General features: G+C 43.7%; 1 protein-coding gene across 2 annotated transcripts in view; it reads right to left on the bottom strand.

Annotated features, from left to right (window-relative positions):
- Nucleotides 1-9,428, bottom strand: part of LOC149323621 (histone-arginine methyltransferase CARM1-like) — a 65,245-nt gene extending 55,817 nt beyond the window's left edge. Inside the window, exons 1-2 of one of the 2 annotated variants that reach the window (XM_089490180.1) lie at nucleotides 9,204-9,241; nucleotides 6,302-6,384 (exon numbers count right to left, since the gene is read on the bottom strand). Coding sequence is in view for 1 of the 2 variants with exons in the window: in XM_089490179.1 (XP_089346305.1) it covers nucleotides 9,204-9,384 (181 nt within the window). In the remaining variant the exon portion in view is untranslated. Of the gene's footprint in view, nucleotides 1-6,301; nucleotides 6,385-9,203 lie in introns of both variants that reach the window. The other variant, XM_089490179.1, reaches the window with a different exon arrangement.
- Nucleotides 9,429-17,386: the final 7,958 nt, after the last annotated feature.

The raw sequence follows: 17,386 nt of genomic DNA, 5'->3' as shown, positions 1-17,386 counted from the left end.
GAGAAGGTTCAAAATGTTTATTTTTACTTATGTGATGATTATCTGAACTGGTTGTTCATTCCGTATCTGCAAATAGCTTTGAATAAAAAAGTTTACTGAAACACATTGAATTGCTCTTCTTTTTGTGGAGTCGCAGAATCTACCCCATTCCTTCCCATGTTATTTCTGTTTCTATACCCAATTTTCTGTTAAAGAAGTAATGCCCAGGTACACATCTACTTCCTTAACTGAGGCAAATGGATTTTTGTAGGAACTGTTATTTTTTAGCTTGACTTTGCCTCTCCTTTACATATTGACCACTAATAGAAAATGCAAGACTGGAATTCCTCCTATATATTACTTTCTATGGCCATGGATCTTAACAGTATAAGTTGACTTGTGTTGTCTTTCTCAACAGCAACTACAGCTTTACAGACATTCCAGAATGCTTGTATTTATTTCCATCTTCATTTATTTATAAAAACTGCATAGGGAGGGAAAATAGGAAGCGAGAGAATATACCTTCCAACATTTCACAGATGAAAGGCAGGAAACAAGTGGCCAAGCAACATCAGAGTGAGGTCAAGATGACAAAATTTACCAATGAGGCAGACCACATGAGCTAGGAGAAGCTGCAAAGTGCAGCCGTTTGCTTTTGTAGGAGTGCTCTGGGAAGGGCAAGATTCTGTCCCTCCTCTCCTCTCCCTCCTGCTGTGCTGTGTATAAACTGCTTTTGTACTTAAAACTCAGTTTGCAGCAACTGACAGGGGACTAAGGGAGAAAGCTGGAGGAGGAGTGAGGAACTGGGACATTTTAAAAGCAGCTGAAAACGTGGGATGGCAGAGGATTAGTTAGATTTGTCTATGCTAAATCAAGACCAGTTGGAGGTTTGTGAGAAGAAGCTTTCTATGCCACACAGGCATGTGGTTTTAAAAAAGGAAATACAAATGCTTCATGGGCTCTCCACATGCAAAATGTGCACAATACAATCACACATGGAGGGCCTCTCTAGATCAGAGCCCTTTGGCATACATATATACAAGGAAAGCAAAGGAACATCACTGAAGGACATTTTAATCTCATTATTTCCCCCCAGATGTCTTCTATTGTCCTCAAAACTTTATCATAAAATGAATCCGTGTCTCATTGACACAACATGAGCATTTAAAATGAAAATCTCATTTGTGTGATGTTAAAATATCTTGCAGAAGTGATGAATTAAGACAAACAGAATTGATCTTGCATTGTGATCAATATTTATCTCCATGAGACAAGCTGTCATCAAGAGCCTCTTGGTTTCAGTACTTACAAGCACATAAAAACAGCTGTTCGCCCTTGTCAGTCATGGTAACACTGTCATTAAATAGCTTTTCTAAAACACTTCAAGATAAAACCATTCCTCCCAACATCTGCAAACTGCATACTGTACTTAGTGCTGAGCAAACAGAAGACAGACTGTGTCCCAGTTGTGCACTTTTTCTATATTTCTCAGCCAACGTAGTTCAGTGGCTAGTGTCCTGGGCATTTGCCCAGCAGAATTTAATTCTGTCTCCATCTCAGCCAACGGCTCAGTGTGTGGCTTTGTAAATGGAAATAACAATTCCATGGTGGTACTGCAAGACCAAAATAGGGAAGAGCTAGCAAAGCATTTTGTATTATCATGTCCTGATCATAGCCATCTGCACCAGAATAAATGGATGCTCATGCACCATCATCATGTAAACAGCACATTGCTGTGTTTTGCAAGATATAGTCATTGATCTGTATTTGATTATGTTGAACTCATGGAAGAATGCTGTATTAGCAGGTTATCAAGGGTAGAGGTCAGATCTAATTCTCCTATAGTAAGCCTTTGAGAAATGTAGGAAAAATAATTCCACTTTCAATCTGTAATCTTTTTCTGTTACGTTGTCCAAAGGGGTAGTATTGGGTTTTGTTACATATTGGCTTATTTTACTTTTCCTCATTACAATCTTTTTGTCCTTCCCACACAGATTTACTTGTCTTCCTGAAACTGCATGACTGAAGTTTTAAATCTTTTATCCTAACAAAGGCTGAAATTGAACACCTTCCTTCTTTGATTGTAGGTACAGTATTTCACTAACCCATTCCACAAATTTCCAAAATGCACACATGCCTGCTTTGGCCTTACTTTTCCACTGACATATACAGCCTTGTACTGCAGTGTACTGTGCTGCCCAGGGGAATATTTTTTTAAAAAAACAACAACTCTTTTCTTCTTTTTAAATAGGAGAGACATCTCAAACTGCATTACAAAGCTCCTTTGGGAACACGGAGTTAAAAATGGTTAGCTACAAGTATGTCTGAAGATTAAGTGTGTGCTGCTTTTCAATGCACCCAAGCCCTTTTCTGAACTAGTTGTGTGAATTAGTACTTTGCTTCTGATCCTGTTCCTTAGAGGATTAGCTATGATAACTTTGGGTTTCTTGGTACATGTCAGTGTTTTTCTGAGAGCTCCTGTACTCCACAATGGAAGAACATGGATAAATGAAACAAGACTTACTGAGTACCTGTAACTGGTTCCAGAAAAACATCTACAAAAAGCAGATTCTTCTGTAGCCTTGAGGTCAGTTTTGTTCAATACAATTGCTACACAAATTTTATTTTATCATTATGTTTTATAAAGCCAGAAACAAAAACAAACAGTACAGGCTGGTGCAATTTATATACAGTTAAAATAACGTAGATACAAATAAAACAGATAATATTATCTGTCTGTCCATCCAAACCCAATTGCTAATTTCAACAAAAGCAGATCTAGTAAATCAATGGGATCTACCGTACCTAAATTTTGATTTACCATTCAGCAATCAGCTCAGTGTATTCTAGTGAGGATTAACAAAGTATTTATATATAAATATATGAACAATCTTTAAAACTCCTCTCTAAATGGTATCTCCAGTTTGTAAAGTGAATAAACGAACACCAGCTTTCCAGAAACAATTAAGCTTCCGTACAAGACTAAACCTTTCTGAACTTTCTCTGAACAGCTTTCAATATACAGTTATTCAGCATTACAATGGTAGCAGCCATTTCATTAAATGTGACTACCAAATGTGAACAGAATCTGCAACTGATTTCTATTAGAATCTAGGGACAATATTTCCTTTTTCATTTCATTGGAGTTAAATGTCAGAGGGGTGGATATAAATTCATTCATTCCCATTAAGTCATAACAATAATAGACGCATCGACAAAAAACACATTAGAATTCAATATAAAAAGCAAAGTGATAAGCATGGTATAAAGATATAGTCACTAAGGATACAATACAGCCCAAATCTCTAGATAGGTATGAAATTTCAAAATTATTTGTGGATAATTCTAAATTTAAACAAATATTGTATCATATCTTGGCTCAGCAATTACTTGTGATTCCAATACTATATTACATTGTATATAATTTTAAAAAACTAATTTTAAATATTATTTTTCTTGCCTAATTAGAATAGCTCTTTTACAGTGTTTTCTGTATTTTAATAATTCTGCAAAGTCACTTTTGAACTAATTTAATAAAGGAAAGTGATTTATAAGTTGAAGAAACTATAAGTAAATATTTTATGTTCCTTAATTTCCCCCAGTGGCATCCCTAGGATTGGTGTCACCCGGCGCAGTAACGCATGGTGTCAACTCGCCCCATTGACTTCCTTCCATTTCACACCATACAGAATCCTTAGTAGTGCTTTTTTGCACTAATATTACTCATAAATCGTAATTCCCATATACCCCTGAATGTAATGGTAATAGTTGTGATGTAAACAACTAGTGAAATTAAAATTATACCTTCAAATTACAATATCATATGCACAACCTAAATATATTTACATATACATAGTGAAGATTTGGTTAAAATGTGATGTTTTCTCCCATTTTAAAGGAATAATTTTTTTTAAAAAAATATTTTTTTAAAAAAATAAACATTTGAAATTTTGAAATTAGAAATTTTAATTTAAAAAAAATCCTGAGGCCTCTCCTTTCTCCTCCCACTGAGCATAACCCCACTCCACCATATCTTAAAGCATTTTAAAGGGAAGTAGGAGAATGCCACTGCCTGTTTCTGCCCAAACACAGATGTTTGAGGAACAGTGGTGTCACCCCCCTTTAGGATGTCTCCTAGTGCATTCTGCACTTCCCTAGTGACACCACTGGTTGCCCCATTAATAAAACACCAGAAGAGTCCTTTCTCTACTCATTACTCTGCATAACTTCTACCTTTATCATTTCTCCCAGATTATCCAATATTTATGAGATTCATTCTTCTGTACACTAAAAAGGCCCTGAAAATACCTTTACAATTTTAAATATGTTTCATATATGGTAAATCAGGATCTTTGATCAAAGAAAACTCTTTTAATTCAAACCAGCTTTCATTATCATTAGTATTTTTGCCTACATATAAAGGTGTTTTTAAGAAAAGGATACACGGATATACTAAAACGTAGTTTGATAATGAAACACATGCTGAAATTCTATATTTTAAAGGTTTTTCCCCCTCCCATTTGATTGAAACTTCTACATTCTGCTTTAACTCAGGTGTCCCAGATGTCTCTTTTAAACTTCTAACATTTCTCTATTCCCTTATATGTTTCTGAACATCTGCTGCCATTTTTGCAATATTTTAAGAATGATTGTGGTAGTACTTTTACTGCTGGCAAGGAAGGTAGTTTGGATGTTTAACAATTTTCAAGGCAGTAGACTTTCTGTCTAAGTAGGGACCAGATGGGAGAGAAAGAAGGTGCCAGCTCATGACACTTTGCTGCTTGAGAAAGTGCTCCAGTTGTGCTCACTCTCCACTACAGCCAAAGCCTGTTACATTCTTCCGATACCAATTCCCACTTTGAAATACACTTCACTTCTAGCAGCTGCCACTTGCAGGAGGTCATCTCACCACACTGCATGGCAGAGCTCTTTCTAGGAGAAGAAAGGAAGCACACAGTGAACAGAGCTACAAACAGGCCATACATTCTTTCTTCCAAGAATCTGGCATAAAGAAGACAAGGATACTGAGATGTTGTTTCTGATAAGAATTAAAGCCACCCAATTCACTTCTGGATCTGCTAGGAAGGACACAGCCAAACATATGTAGCCACAACTTGGGAGCTAAAGCTGGTGATGAATTCCTGTGGCCCTCTAACTGCTTAAGCCCCTGAAATTGGCATGGTACCCTGCCCCTATCTCTTTGAACTGAGGAATTGTGGGTCCTTGTCATTTGTAAGCTAAATTGGATTTTGTCTGGGGTCCAATTATTATCTGTTACCACCTAGGTGTCCAACTTGTTATGGTGGGGAAACCCAGACACGCTGAGTTGACATCAACGCTCCACTTAAGCATCCTTCGGTCTTGGAATTACATGATATTTATATAGGAGAATGAGCAGGCTCTATAGCATTTATTTAAAAAAGTAAAGGTTTCTCTTCTGACAAGATTGTGTAGTTGTGTCCAACTGCAGGGGGCGGTGCTTATCTCCGTTACTAAGCTGAAGAGCTAGCATTGTCAAAGATGACTCTGGTGGTCATATGGCCAGCATGACTGAACTGAACGCAGTTACCTTCCCACCAAAGTGGTATCTATTTATCTACTTGCATTTACATGTTTTCAAACTGCTAGGCTGGAAGAAGCTAGGACTATCTGCTTCATTTGGCCTATGTTCTGGGCCTAAGTCAATATGGCAAGGCATCCATAAGAGCACAGTGTCAAGACCACAAATCCAGTTTAGCTTTCATAGTGTAAGTTTTTCATCTTCCCTGTCTCTCTGCATTGGGCTGGAATGGATACTGTCATCAAAAAGTGCAGAACTGTGTTTTTTCCATCTTCAGTTGTGGCTATGCAGTTTGTACAGTTATTAGAATACAATTACAGTGTATACTTGACTACAAGTACAATTCATGTATAAGTCAAGGGTAGTTTATGAGGCCAAAATTATGCATTCTGATATTTGCTTTGCTTTACCTTTTCATTCTTTGGATAAGTCGAGGGGAAAACTTAGGAACACGTTACAAAGGATGAAAAGGATGAAGCAAAGTCAATGAACCTACAAAATTCCAGGGGCATAAGTGTTTGTGTTCACCCTAAAGGCTGATTGGATGAGGAGGTAATTGTGGTAAATGTGGCTCTGTGATGTGTGGGGGAGTGAACAGGTGCAAGCGAGGTTAAGAAAATGCACACATGTCAAAAAGAATGAAAAGGCAAAGCAAAGCAAATGGCAACCACATTAGCAGTGATTACAGTCTTTTAACTTTAATGTGGTAATTTTGCCTTATTTTAACCTAGAAAAATTGACAAACATACATAAATGTCTTACTCAGATCCTTAAAAGCCTGTTTCCTCTTGCCACTCCTTTGTGGGAAAGCATCAAAGAGCTGCCACTGCCACCATTTTTCCACCCTGGCATTAAAAAAGATCAGAAGTGGTGCCATGTCAGAGAAAGTAGACAGGGTCAGTGCTTTTTTTTGGTGTTCCCAAAATGGACTAAGCTCTCACCTTTTGCCACCCTACTCAGAGAAAGGGGAATGGTTCCTTTTTTTGCTAAGAATTAAAGTGTAGTTTTTACATTCATCCGTGGATAAGTCAAGCCAGGTTTTCTGGATCTGTTTTTTGACATACATGAGTATTTACAGTAAGCATAAGACAATAGCTAGATATCAAGCTAACACAAGAACAATTAGATCCAAATCTTTGTCTTGCAACTGACTTTTTCTGAAACAGTACTCTAAATATCAAAGCCCAAGTGGGAATTGCTGTTCAGTTACAGCAGCCCAGGCTAAGGTGTTTGGATGCCGAGATCAGTTTACATGCTAGAGATTTGCAAGCAGGAACACGCACAGCAGTAACAAACAGTGGATGCCAAACCTCACACCCTATTTTTTATTTTCTTTCAGCTAATAAAGATAGACTGAAATTCTGTGAGCTAAGACATCAAGAACAAAATGGCAGTAAGACATTTTGCTACGCAAGGCAAGCAACACAGGAGAACATTGGTGAATGAGGAAAGAGTCACCCATCACACCTCAGATGCAGCAGGACAGCTTAAAAGATGTCAGGCATACCAAGTGGAATACATTGTTCTGTCCTTCAACACATATTTGCCTCTTCCTACACTGTGCTGCCTGAGTTCACTGAAAACAGTCTACATGTTGTTGGTTTTTAGCACAATTATGGGGCTGTACATACCAGCAATAAGTACGGGTTTGGGGACGGCATGGGGGCATGGTGTTTGGATGACACACGTGGGCAGCATTAAGGCACTCTTTTGACGTGGTGTTCACATGCTGCATGCCAAAAGGAGTGCAGAAAAGTGCCACTGCGGTGGCAAGGGCACCCTTTTTCAGGACCAAAAAGAAGTGCCATTTTGCCACTTCTTTTTGGCCCAGAAAAACAGCAGATCTAGGGTGCAGTGTGTGGTTGCCACAGTCCCAATTCAGCGCTCAAAGGGACAGTCTGTTTCGCCCCTATGTGAAATATTCACACTATGGAACCGCATCTATGCACATCTCTGCAGTTCGGTTGCTCACACATGTCAGCACTCGAATAGAGTCAATGATGCAAATGTATTTGAAGCACGTTCAAGGCATGCAGAGTTTTATCCCGATTTATCCAGTCTATTTACATTGGTTATTCATATAGCTGAGAATTCGAATTTTTTAGAAAAACTTGGGCGGGGGGGAACCTGCCATCGATTATCCCGGGTTAAGTGTGTGTTTTTTGGCAGTCCCCTAAAAACTTAATCAGATGCATTCAAAATGCACGTGAACAACAAAATGTAATCCAGATTCAACCTGAATTACTTTCACCATCTGAATAGCTATCCATAACATCAGGAGAAACTCCTCTAATTATGGAAGCTTCTGCAGAGGCAGTCTGCTACGAAATTACAAGTATGAACCAAAGAAAGACAGTTAGAGAATCTGTATATATATCTTTGAACATATGGAGAGTGCTTTTCAATATTCAGTGGTAAAATACGTGTGCCTTCAAGTCTCCTGTCAATTTATGGCAACCCCATGAATTTCATAGAGTTTTCTTAAGCATGAAATACCCAGGGATGTTTTGGTCAGCCATTTCCTTTGAAATATAGCTGACAGCACCTGGTATTTGCTGGTGGTCTCTCATCCAAGCACTAACAAGAGCTGACCCTGCTTAGTTTCCGAGATCAGACAGGATCTGGTGTCTCCAGGCTATTTAGACAAGCAAAACATCAATTTGGGATGACATGGAAAAGCTTTCTGGGGAGTTTTATGCCATTTACTCTCCTTCATCTTCTCATGCGCATACAGGTTTTATACTTGCCTTCTCACTTTAGAAATTCTGACTTAGGGCACATGTGGATCTAATGGGGCACAAGCAAATGCTCTGTGCTCACAGAGAGACTTCCCGGCTCTTGTATGCAGCAAAATAATAGAACAGAAACCTCATCATCCGACCACCTTTTTCAAAGATGGTGGAGCATTTGTACTTCTGTTGAAAAGCTTTAGATGTACAAAGTCGATACCATGGAAAGTGTGTGTGTGAGAGAGAGAGCATGTATGTGTGAGGGATATTTATGTTAAGGGACCTGAGAGACAGAGTGGCTCAGTGGTTTCAGCCCTGGACTAGGACTAGGACACTGGGAGACCAGGGATCAAATCCCGGATCGGCCATGGAAACCCTCTGAGTGACCTTGGGCAAGTCACACTCTCTCAGCCTCAGAGGATGGCAACGGCAAACCCCCTGTGAACAAACTTACCAAGAAGACCCATAAGTCAGAAATGACTTAAAGGAACACAGCAACAACAAATGTTGGTGGATATGTCGAGTTAGATTGAGAAAGATGGAGGCGGGGAAACAAGACTATGATAGGCGGATGCCCTTAGGCTTGCCACAAGTCTAAATAACATGAATGAAGGCACACACAACAACAAACCTGCGTTTTAGGGAAGCCAGCATGGCTAGAGGTTTGAGCGTTGGACTATGACTCTGGGGACCAGGGTTTGATCCCTGCTTGTCCATGAAACCCACTGAGTGACTGTGGGCAAGTCACACTCTCTCAGCCTCAGGGGGCCAGAGGCGCCACAACAAACGACCATTCCCAGAATTCCACAGCCTGGAGCCGAGGAGGCTGAAACAGAGCCAAACAAGGCTATTCCTCCAATGTGAATGCATTATTATTATTATTATTGCTATTTATTACCCCCCCCCCCCCCAGGAATGCCTCCCAGTGGCCTCACCATCAGTGACAGCCATCTCTGCTGCTTCTCCTCCTCCTCCTGCTGCTCCTTGTGGCGCCTGGACCTCCATCTGGAGCCCCTTGAAGTCTGGGCCGGAGAAAGGCAGCGTGAGGCGCCCCTGGAGGAGCTCTTCTTCGCTGAGCAGAGCCAGCCTGACGGAGCAGCGCAGCGAGGCAGCCATGGGGGGCCTTCCCGCCACTGTAGCAGTAGCAGCAGCAGCAGTCCCTTCCTCCGTCCTCTGAGGAGGAGGAGGAGGAGGCGGCCTGAGGAGCGTCGCAGGGACGGAATGGGGCGGGCTCGGCTTGCCAGCGAAGGGGCTCCCCATCTGAGGCGCTCGGGCATCGCCAGCCACCCCCTCCTCCTCCTCCTCAGCCCAGAGCCATTTTGTAACCACTATACGCCTCCAAATCTATTAAGGAGACCCTGATCATAGGAGATGTTTTGGACTTCATCTCCCAGAAGCCTCAGCCACGTTGGCCAATGCTCTAGGATTCTGGGAGATGAAGTCCAAAATCCCTTCAAGAGCAGTTTGGGGAGTTCAGCAATGGTCCCCAAATTGTGTCCTTTAAGAGAGATTTTGGACTCAAGCTCCCAGAAGCCTCAGCCACGTTGGCCAATGGCCTGGGATTCTGGGAGTTGAAGTCCAAAAGCTCTCAGAAGACACAGTTTGGGGACTTAAGCTAGCCCTGGGTTTATTTGGCAAGGTTTTCTAAAGTAGTGTTTGTTTTTTGGTTTAGATTTGAGAGGGGTTCTCTTTGGCCATTTGTCATCCTCTGAGGCTGAGAGAGTGTGACTTGCCCAAGGTCTACCCAAACGGTGCCCTCCCTGACCATCCTGGTCTCTCTGCGGAGATGTATTTCTTTTATTTTATTTACAGTATTTCTACCCCACTCTTCTGCCACAACATCATTCTATAACATCATACAATTTTATCAACCAGTCCTTTACATTAGGTATTGTCTTCATTTTCCATTTCTGAGTGTAAACCATTCTGCCAGCTGAAATCTTATAAAATAGTAGTTTCCCATATTTTATAAAAAATGTTGATTCTATGATTATCTTCTTATTGAACAATTTTTCCCCATTCCATATCCGCTTCGCCAATTGCTAAAGTCTTAACATCCATTATAAACCTTTCCCTAATCTGTCTATAAGTAAACCAGGTACAGCTAAGACCTTGTGATATCAATTGCTTTGTGACTTTATTTGTATGTCTTTTGCCTTTTTGATCAATCAGATCTTCACACCTTACCCATTTTTCTTGGCTTAGCTAGACCCAATTACAAAACGCTTCCTTTATGGATGCCCAGTTCGGAAGGAATGGACAACATTTAGGTTTAATATTCAACCAATACTCTTAATTGCTTCTTAGAATTTAATTTAGTATAAAATAGATATCCATACCATCCAAAAAGAAGTTCTAGTCCCTTCCTTCCTTCCTTCCTTCCTCCCTCCTTCCTTTCCTCCTATTTACTCCCTCCCTCTCTCCTTTCTTTTCTCCTTCTTTACTCCCTTCCTTGCTTTCCTTCCTTCTTTCTTTATTTCCTTGTTCCTTCCTTTCTCCCTCCCTCCCTTCCTTTTCATCCCCTCCTTCCGTTTAAGTCTTTCTTTCATTCCCTCTGTCGTCCCTCTTTCCCCCTTCCCCTCCTTCCTTCACTCCTTCCCCCATACCTCCTTCCTTCCCTTCTTCCCAATCCCCTCCTTCCTTCCCTCCTTCCCTTTCCCCTCCTTCCTTCCCTTCTTCCCCTTTTCCCCTTCCCCTCTCCCTCCCTCTCTTACCATGAAAGAGGAGGCCTCCCAATAATCCAGAACTAGACTCTGGGAGCCAGAGGCAGAGGATGATGATGGGTCTCTGCTGGTGCATGAGACTGGCATGGCCCTTTTTCTGCTCCCATCCTCCTCTGTGTCCAGGAGGCAGCTCCAGTCTCAGGGGGAAATCTCCTTTTCCCCTTCCTTCCTTCCTTCCTTCCTTCCTTCCTTCCATCTGCTTGCTATCTGCAGCAGAGAATGGGAGGATGATGATGAACCAGCTCCCTGTTGATGAGCCCAGCAGCAGGCCAAAGAGGCAAAACCAGCAGCAGAGAGTCCAAAAAGGCTGGCGAAAGACAGTTCTAGTATGGTTATTTTATAATAAAAAATGGTTATGTTAAATAGTAATTTGTGTGTTCATGCACTTTGCTTTGTTTTTTCTTCAGACCTTCTGATCTCCCAATTTCTCAGCTGCTTTTAATAATGTACCAGTTTCTCTTTCCCTTTTCCCCTTCATCCTCACCTTCCTTCCATTGCAAACTCTCCAATTATCCCAGTTAACCTTTTCGCTTCCCACTGTCTTGAATTATCTGTATTCCTGCACGGCCGAAAAGGGTTGGCCTATATGACCTTTAGTAGTAACTTTCAGCTCTAGGATCTTATGTATTCCTGAACGGCCTAAGAGGGTCAGCCTATATGGCCCTTAGTAGTAACTTCCAGCTCTCGGATCCTATGTATTCCTGCACAGCCAAAGAGGCTAGGCCTATATGGCCCTTAGTAGTAACTTCCAGTTCTTGGACCCTATGTATTCCTACACAGCCAAAGTGGGATTGTCTATATAACCCTTAGTAGTAACTTCCAGCTCTCGGATCCTATGTATTTCTGCACGGCCGAAGAGGGTTGGCCTATATGAACCTTAGTAGTAACTTCCAGCTCTCGGATCCTATGTATTCCTGCACAGCCTAAGAGGGTTGGCCTATATGAACCTTAGTAGTAACTTTCAGATCTCGGATCCTATGTATTCCTGCACGGCCGAAAAGGGCCGCCCTATAGGACCCTTAGGGGCCGTATGTTGTGCAGGCCTGATATAGCCATCCGATTTGCCACAACTGCACTGATGGGTCTAATGAACTACTACTGCTGATGTAACCAAATTTTTAATTTTTATAAGAACGGTCATTCATCGCCAAAAACACAAATGGATGGATATTAACATCAGTGAAGACTTTTAAAGGACATGTTTATTTACTAGTTTTCGTCTTTGTTTACCTCCCTTTCTGTTACAGAAACAGACTGGTCTGTTAAAATGGAGTTCCCGTTGTTGTTGTTATTATTATTAGGGGTCCTTCCCTTACGTGGGGGATCTGTTCTGGACCCCTGAGTAAGAGAAAAAGTGTGTGTGCTGAAGCCCCATTGAAAACAATGGGGCGTGAGCTCACGGTGTGGTGCGGTGCACATGCCGTGAGCACGCACGCCATCGCTTTCCCCCACGCGGCGCTGTATAGGCCTATCCCTGGTTTTCCACTCCACCAAATACATCCAAAGGAAAGCCTGGGAAAGCTCATGCTGCCCACTGCTTTCTTTCAGTCAGTCTCAAACGGTGCCACAAGATCTCCATCCATATGACTCACAGGGCTAGTAAATTCAAACAATCCACCAAACAGTGATGCAGAGTTTCATCCCAGGTCTGTTCAGGTCCGTTTGCATCAGTTATTCACACTAATGATGATGTGGAGCTTTAGGGAAAAAAATCTCAGAAGGAAACCCAATATTGATTATCTGGATAAAGAGGGGGTTATGGTAGCCCAACTTCATCTAGTGTGTTCAGGATGCGAGTGAACAATGGAGATTCAATTCAGATTCCTCCTGGATTATTTTCACAGTGTTTGTCTGTGCAGGAGTTTTTTAAAAAAGATCCGCATCATCGGTAGTGCGAGTAACCTTTTTTTCTAACAGCCTTGTTAACCAGAGGTTGGATGGCCATCAGTCGGGAGTGCTTTGTTCATGTCTTCCTGCATGGCAGGGGGTCGGACTAGATGTAATAATGGCCCTTGAGGTCTCTTCCAGCTCTATGCTTCTATGAGATTTGTTCAGAATAGGTTTGCCATGGCCCTCCCCCGAGGCTGAGAGAGTGTGACTTGTCCAAGGTCACCCACTGAATCCAAGGCCAAGGGGGTAAATGAACCCTGGTCTCCAGAGTCATAGGCCAACACTCAAACCACTATGGCACTCAAAAAGCATGTAGAGAAAGCAGGGCTGACTTCCCACTCTGCAGGCGTGCTTGCCTTCAACTGGCTGGGACTGGCATCGAAGTATTAGGATGGTGAGGCTCAGCTGCAAGCTTAGGTTTACTTCTCCTGGGAACAGGCACCTGGAGAGTTCAGAAATAGTGGTTTCTACACACATGCCTACCGAAATAATTATTTTATTTATGTGTCACCTTGTTTGTTATTGTTGTTCTGTGCCTTCAAAGTGTTTCTGACTTATGGCAACCCTAAGGCAAAGGTATCATGGGGTTTTCTTGGCAAGATTTGTTCAGACTGGGTTTGGCACAGCCATCCTCTGAGGCTGAGAGGAACCCAGTGGGTTTCCATGGCCAAGCTGGATTTGAATTCTGGCCACCAGCATCCTAGTCCAACCCTGAAACCCCCCACACCTTGAAACAATTATTTGATTTATGTGTCTCCTAGTAAGTAAGTAAATGTTTTATTGTGGTAATAGGCCAGTATATGATAGCTGATTACAATACGATTACAAACAATTGCACCTCAAACAATTTATATTTTTGGACTATTTTCAATCCATGGATACTTGAATCCGTGGATAAAAAAAAAATCTCTGGATATTGAGGGCTGACCGTATTAGTGTTTTTAGCTTGCATTTTGCATGTTGAAGGCCCTATATTTCACGGTGCCTGTCCTCCTTTCTGTTTAGAATATCTGGTCACTTGGGTATCATGGCCTTCCTAACACATTTCTTCTCATATATTAAGCACTGGTGATCAGATGTTAGGATTTTGATCTCATAAAACATCCAATGCTGCTGTGATCCTCAGGGGAGAAACTACTCTGGATCCTACCACCTTCACACTTAATCAGAATGAGGGACAGGGCCTTCTCTATGGCTGCTCCTAGTTTCTAAGAATATGGCTGCAACCTGGCATGGGACTTGGGTCTTTGTAATGGTACTTACATGTGTGGAGAACATAATTAAGTACTTTTGCAATATCCGTCTTCACCTCAGGGGCTACTGTGACATTACAGTAGGGGCTTGAGCATCCACGGACTTTTTTATCTGCAGTTGATCCTGGAACCAAACCCCAGCAGATAATAAGGGCCCACTGTACTGTCATTTGCCTCAATCTAGATACTACACTTCTGTTGATGCGACCAAGAATTGCATTGGCTTTCTTAGCTGAAGCATCACACTGACGGTCTACTAAGACTCCTGGGAGGCAAGGGTTCAAATCCTGCCTCGGCCATGAAAACCCAGTGGGTGACCCTGGGCAAGGCACACTCTCTCGGTCTCAGAGAATAGCCATGGCAAAGACCCCCCCCTCCCGAAGAAAGATGCCAAGGAAGCACCCTTATAAATTGGAAACGACTTCAAAGCACTTGGTCTAAAATTGGATGGAACCACAATAGAGGTGCAAAGAGGCCCTTGGCCATGTACTGAATCCGAGGGAGGGGTGAACAACCTCTGCCTGACATCTGAAGTGCCTTCATCCATTTCAGCTTCCAGATCAGACCAGCCGTTTAAGAGCCCCAGCGGCTCTAGCCGGCCAGAATCCCTCTTTGGGAACTGAGCTGACAATGGGAAATGCCCTCACAGCAGCAATTCCATTTCAAGTCCACGCTGTTGCCACACTGCAGAATCAGTGTAGCCTGACACCGCTTTAACTGCCACGGCTCCATCATATGGAAATCCTGGGATGCCCAGTTTGCTGTGGCACCAAAGCCATCTCACAAAAACTACACATCTCAGGCTTTCCGTAGCGCTGAGCCACGGTGCTTGAAGCAGCGTCAAACTGCATTCATTTCCACAGTGTAGCTACAGCCCACGTTTCCAGTGTAGGTTTAACTTTGGGTGCGTCTGCACTGTAGAAATAATGCAGCTCGACAATGCCGTGGCTCCATCTGATAGAAATCCTGAGATGTGCAGTAGTTTGCTGTGGCACCAGAACTCTCTGAGAGAGAAGTCTAAAATATCATAGAAAACTGCAACTCCCAGGATTCCATAGGATGGAGGCTCAGCTGCTATGAAACTGATCTAATAATGGGATGTCGTGTGATGTAGACACAGCGTTAAGGAGTGCTCTGCTTTAAAGTCTGGAGGAAGGATGCTTTTGCTAATTCCGCAAATCCCGATAAACAGCAAGGGGCTCCCATCTTGTGACCCTGATGGACACAGAGAAAGAGAGTTTCCCATGTTCTCTGCCTCAGATCAGCCACTCCTAGCCAATAGCCTGACCCAGGAGAAAAGCAGGCTAGAAATACCATAAACACATAAAAATAAAAATAAGTTGGTTTGTTTTGGAGAATCCATGGAGAAGGAGGGGAAATTGATTTTATCAATACAATAAAACAGATGTTACGGTCTTATCCTATAAGACCAGATATCCACATCGTGGTCATAGTGGCCTCATGCAATTGGACATTAGGAAAGCTCCTCCTGCCAAATTATCTCTTTCAGTCTCAAAGGAGCTGTGAGACACTGATTTTGCAGAGTAACAAGGGCATATATCTTTGAGTCAATGATGACAGCACAGCAGAACCCTGAAGTCATAAGAACTCACAATGGGAGTTCAGCGACGTGGCGCAAAAGGTTCCAGAATGCATCGACTTGGGCAGTTGGGCTTTGAGAAACCAACAGGGCTGGATCCAGTCTGCGTCAGCTCCTGGTTCTGCCATTGTTGGTCTTCAGCCTGAGAGGTCAAGAAGCCCCCACTATAGAAGAAGAATCTTTCCGTCTACAGATCTGCCATGGGGCCCTCGAGTCTTCTTCTGGATTTGGATTTTGGTGTTCGTGGATGTGGGTGGTTAAGCAATGGGGGAGCAGAAGACAGCAGAGGCCAGGCAGAAGGAGGAGGGCATGGCAGGAGTGGTAAGCTTCAAAAGCCACTCCTCCAGCCCTCAGGAAGACCAGCAGCCAAGCCAGAAGCAAGCCTTCCATGTACCCCCCAACTCCACCAGGGGCACAGAAGGCAGCAGAGGCCAGGCAGCAGCAGGAGGGCGAGGCAGGAGTGGCAAGCTTCAAAAGCCAGCCCTCAGGAAGACCATCAGCCAAGCCAGAAGGAAGCCTTCCCTCTTCCCCCAACTCCAACAGAGGAACAGAAGGCAGCAGAAGGCAGGCAGCAGAAGGAGAGCGTGGCAGGAGTGGTCAGCTTCAAAAGCCATTCCGCCAGCCCTCAGGAAGACCAGCAGCCAAGCCAGAAGCAAGCCTTCCCTATTCCCCCAAGTCCAACAGAGGAACAGAAGGCAGCAGAAGGCAGGCAGCAGAAGCAGAGCATGGCAGGAGTGGTCAGCTTCAAAAGCCACTCCTCCAGCCCTCAGGAAGACCAGCAGTCAAGCCAGAAGCAAGCCTTCCCTCTTTCCCCAACTCCACCATGGACACAGAAGGCAGCAGAGGCCAGGCAGCAGCAGGAAGGCATGGCAGGAGTGGCAAGCTTGAAAAGCCATTCCTCCAGCCCTCAGGAAGACCAGCACCCAAGCCAGAAGCAAGCCTTCCCTCTTCCCCCAACTCCACCAGGGGCAAAGAAGGCAGCAGAGGCCAGGCAGCAGCAGGAGGGCGAGGCAGGAGTGGCAAGCTTCAAAGGTCACTCCTTCACCCTTTAGGAAGACCAGCAGCCAAGCCAGAAGCAAGCCTTCCCTCTTCCCCTAACTCCACCAGGGTCACAGAAGGCAGAAGAGGCCAGGCAGCAGCAAGCGTGGCAAGCTTCAAAAGCCAGTCCTCCAGCCCTCAGGAAGACCAGGAGAGAAACCAGAAGCAAGCCTTCCCTCTTCCCCCAACTCCACCAGGGGCACAGAAGGCAGCAGAGGCCAGGCAGCAGCAGGAGGGCATGGCAGGAGGGGTAAGCTTCAAAGGCCAGCCATCAGGAAGACCATCAGCCAAGCCAGAAGGAAGCCTTCCCTCTTCCCCCAACTCCAACAGAGGAACAGAAGGCAGCAGAAGGAGAGCGTGGCAGGAGTGGTCAGCTTCAAAAGCCACTCCTCCAGCCCTCAGGAAGACCAGCAGCCAAGCCAGAATCAAGCCTTCCCTCTTCCCCCAACTCCACCAGGGGCACAGAAGGCAGCAGACGACAGGCAGCAGCAGGAGGGCGAGGCAGGAGTAGCAAGCTTTAAAAGCCACTCCTCCAGCCCTTAGGAAGACCCGCAGCCAAGCCAGAAGCACGCCTTCCCTCTTTCCCCAACTCCACCAGGGGCATAGAAGGCAGC

The sequence above is a fragment of the Sceloporus occidentalis genome, unplaced genomic scaffold (assembly GCF_023333645.1).
Source record: "Sceloporus occidentalis isolate IW3139 unplaced genomic scaffold, rSceOcc1.0.p SCAF_1, whole genome shotgun sequence".
Classification (NCBI taxonomy): Eukaryota; Metazoa; Chordata; class Lepidosauria; order Squamata; family Phrynosomatidae; genus Sceloporus; species Sceloporus occidentalis.
The sequence above is the reverse complement of the archived record's forward strand: the minus strand, read 5'-3'. Positions and strand labels throughout refer to the sequence as shown.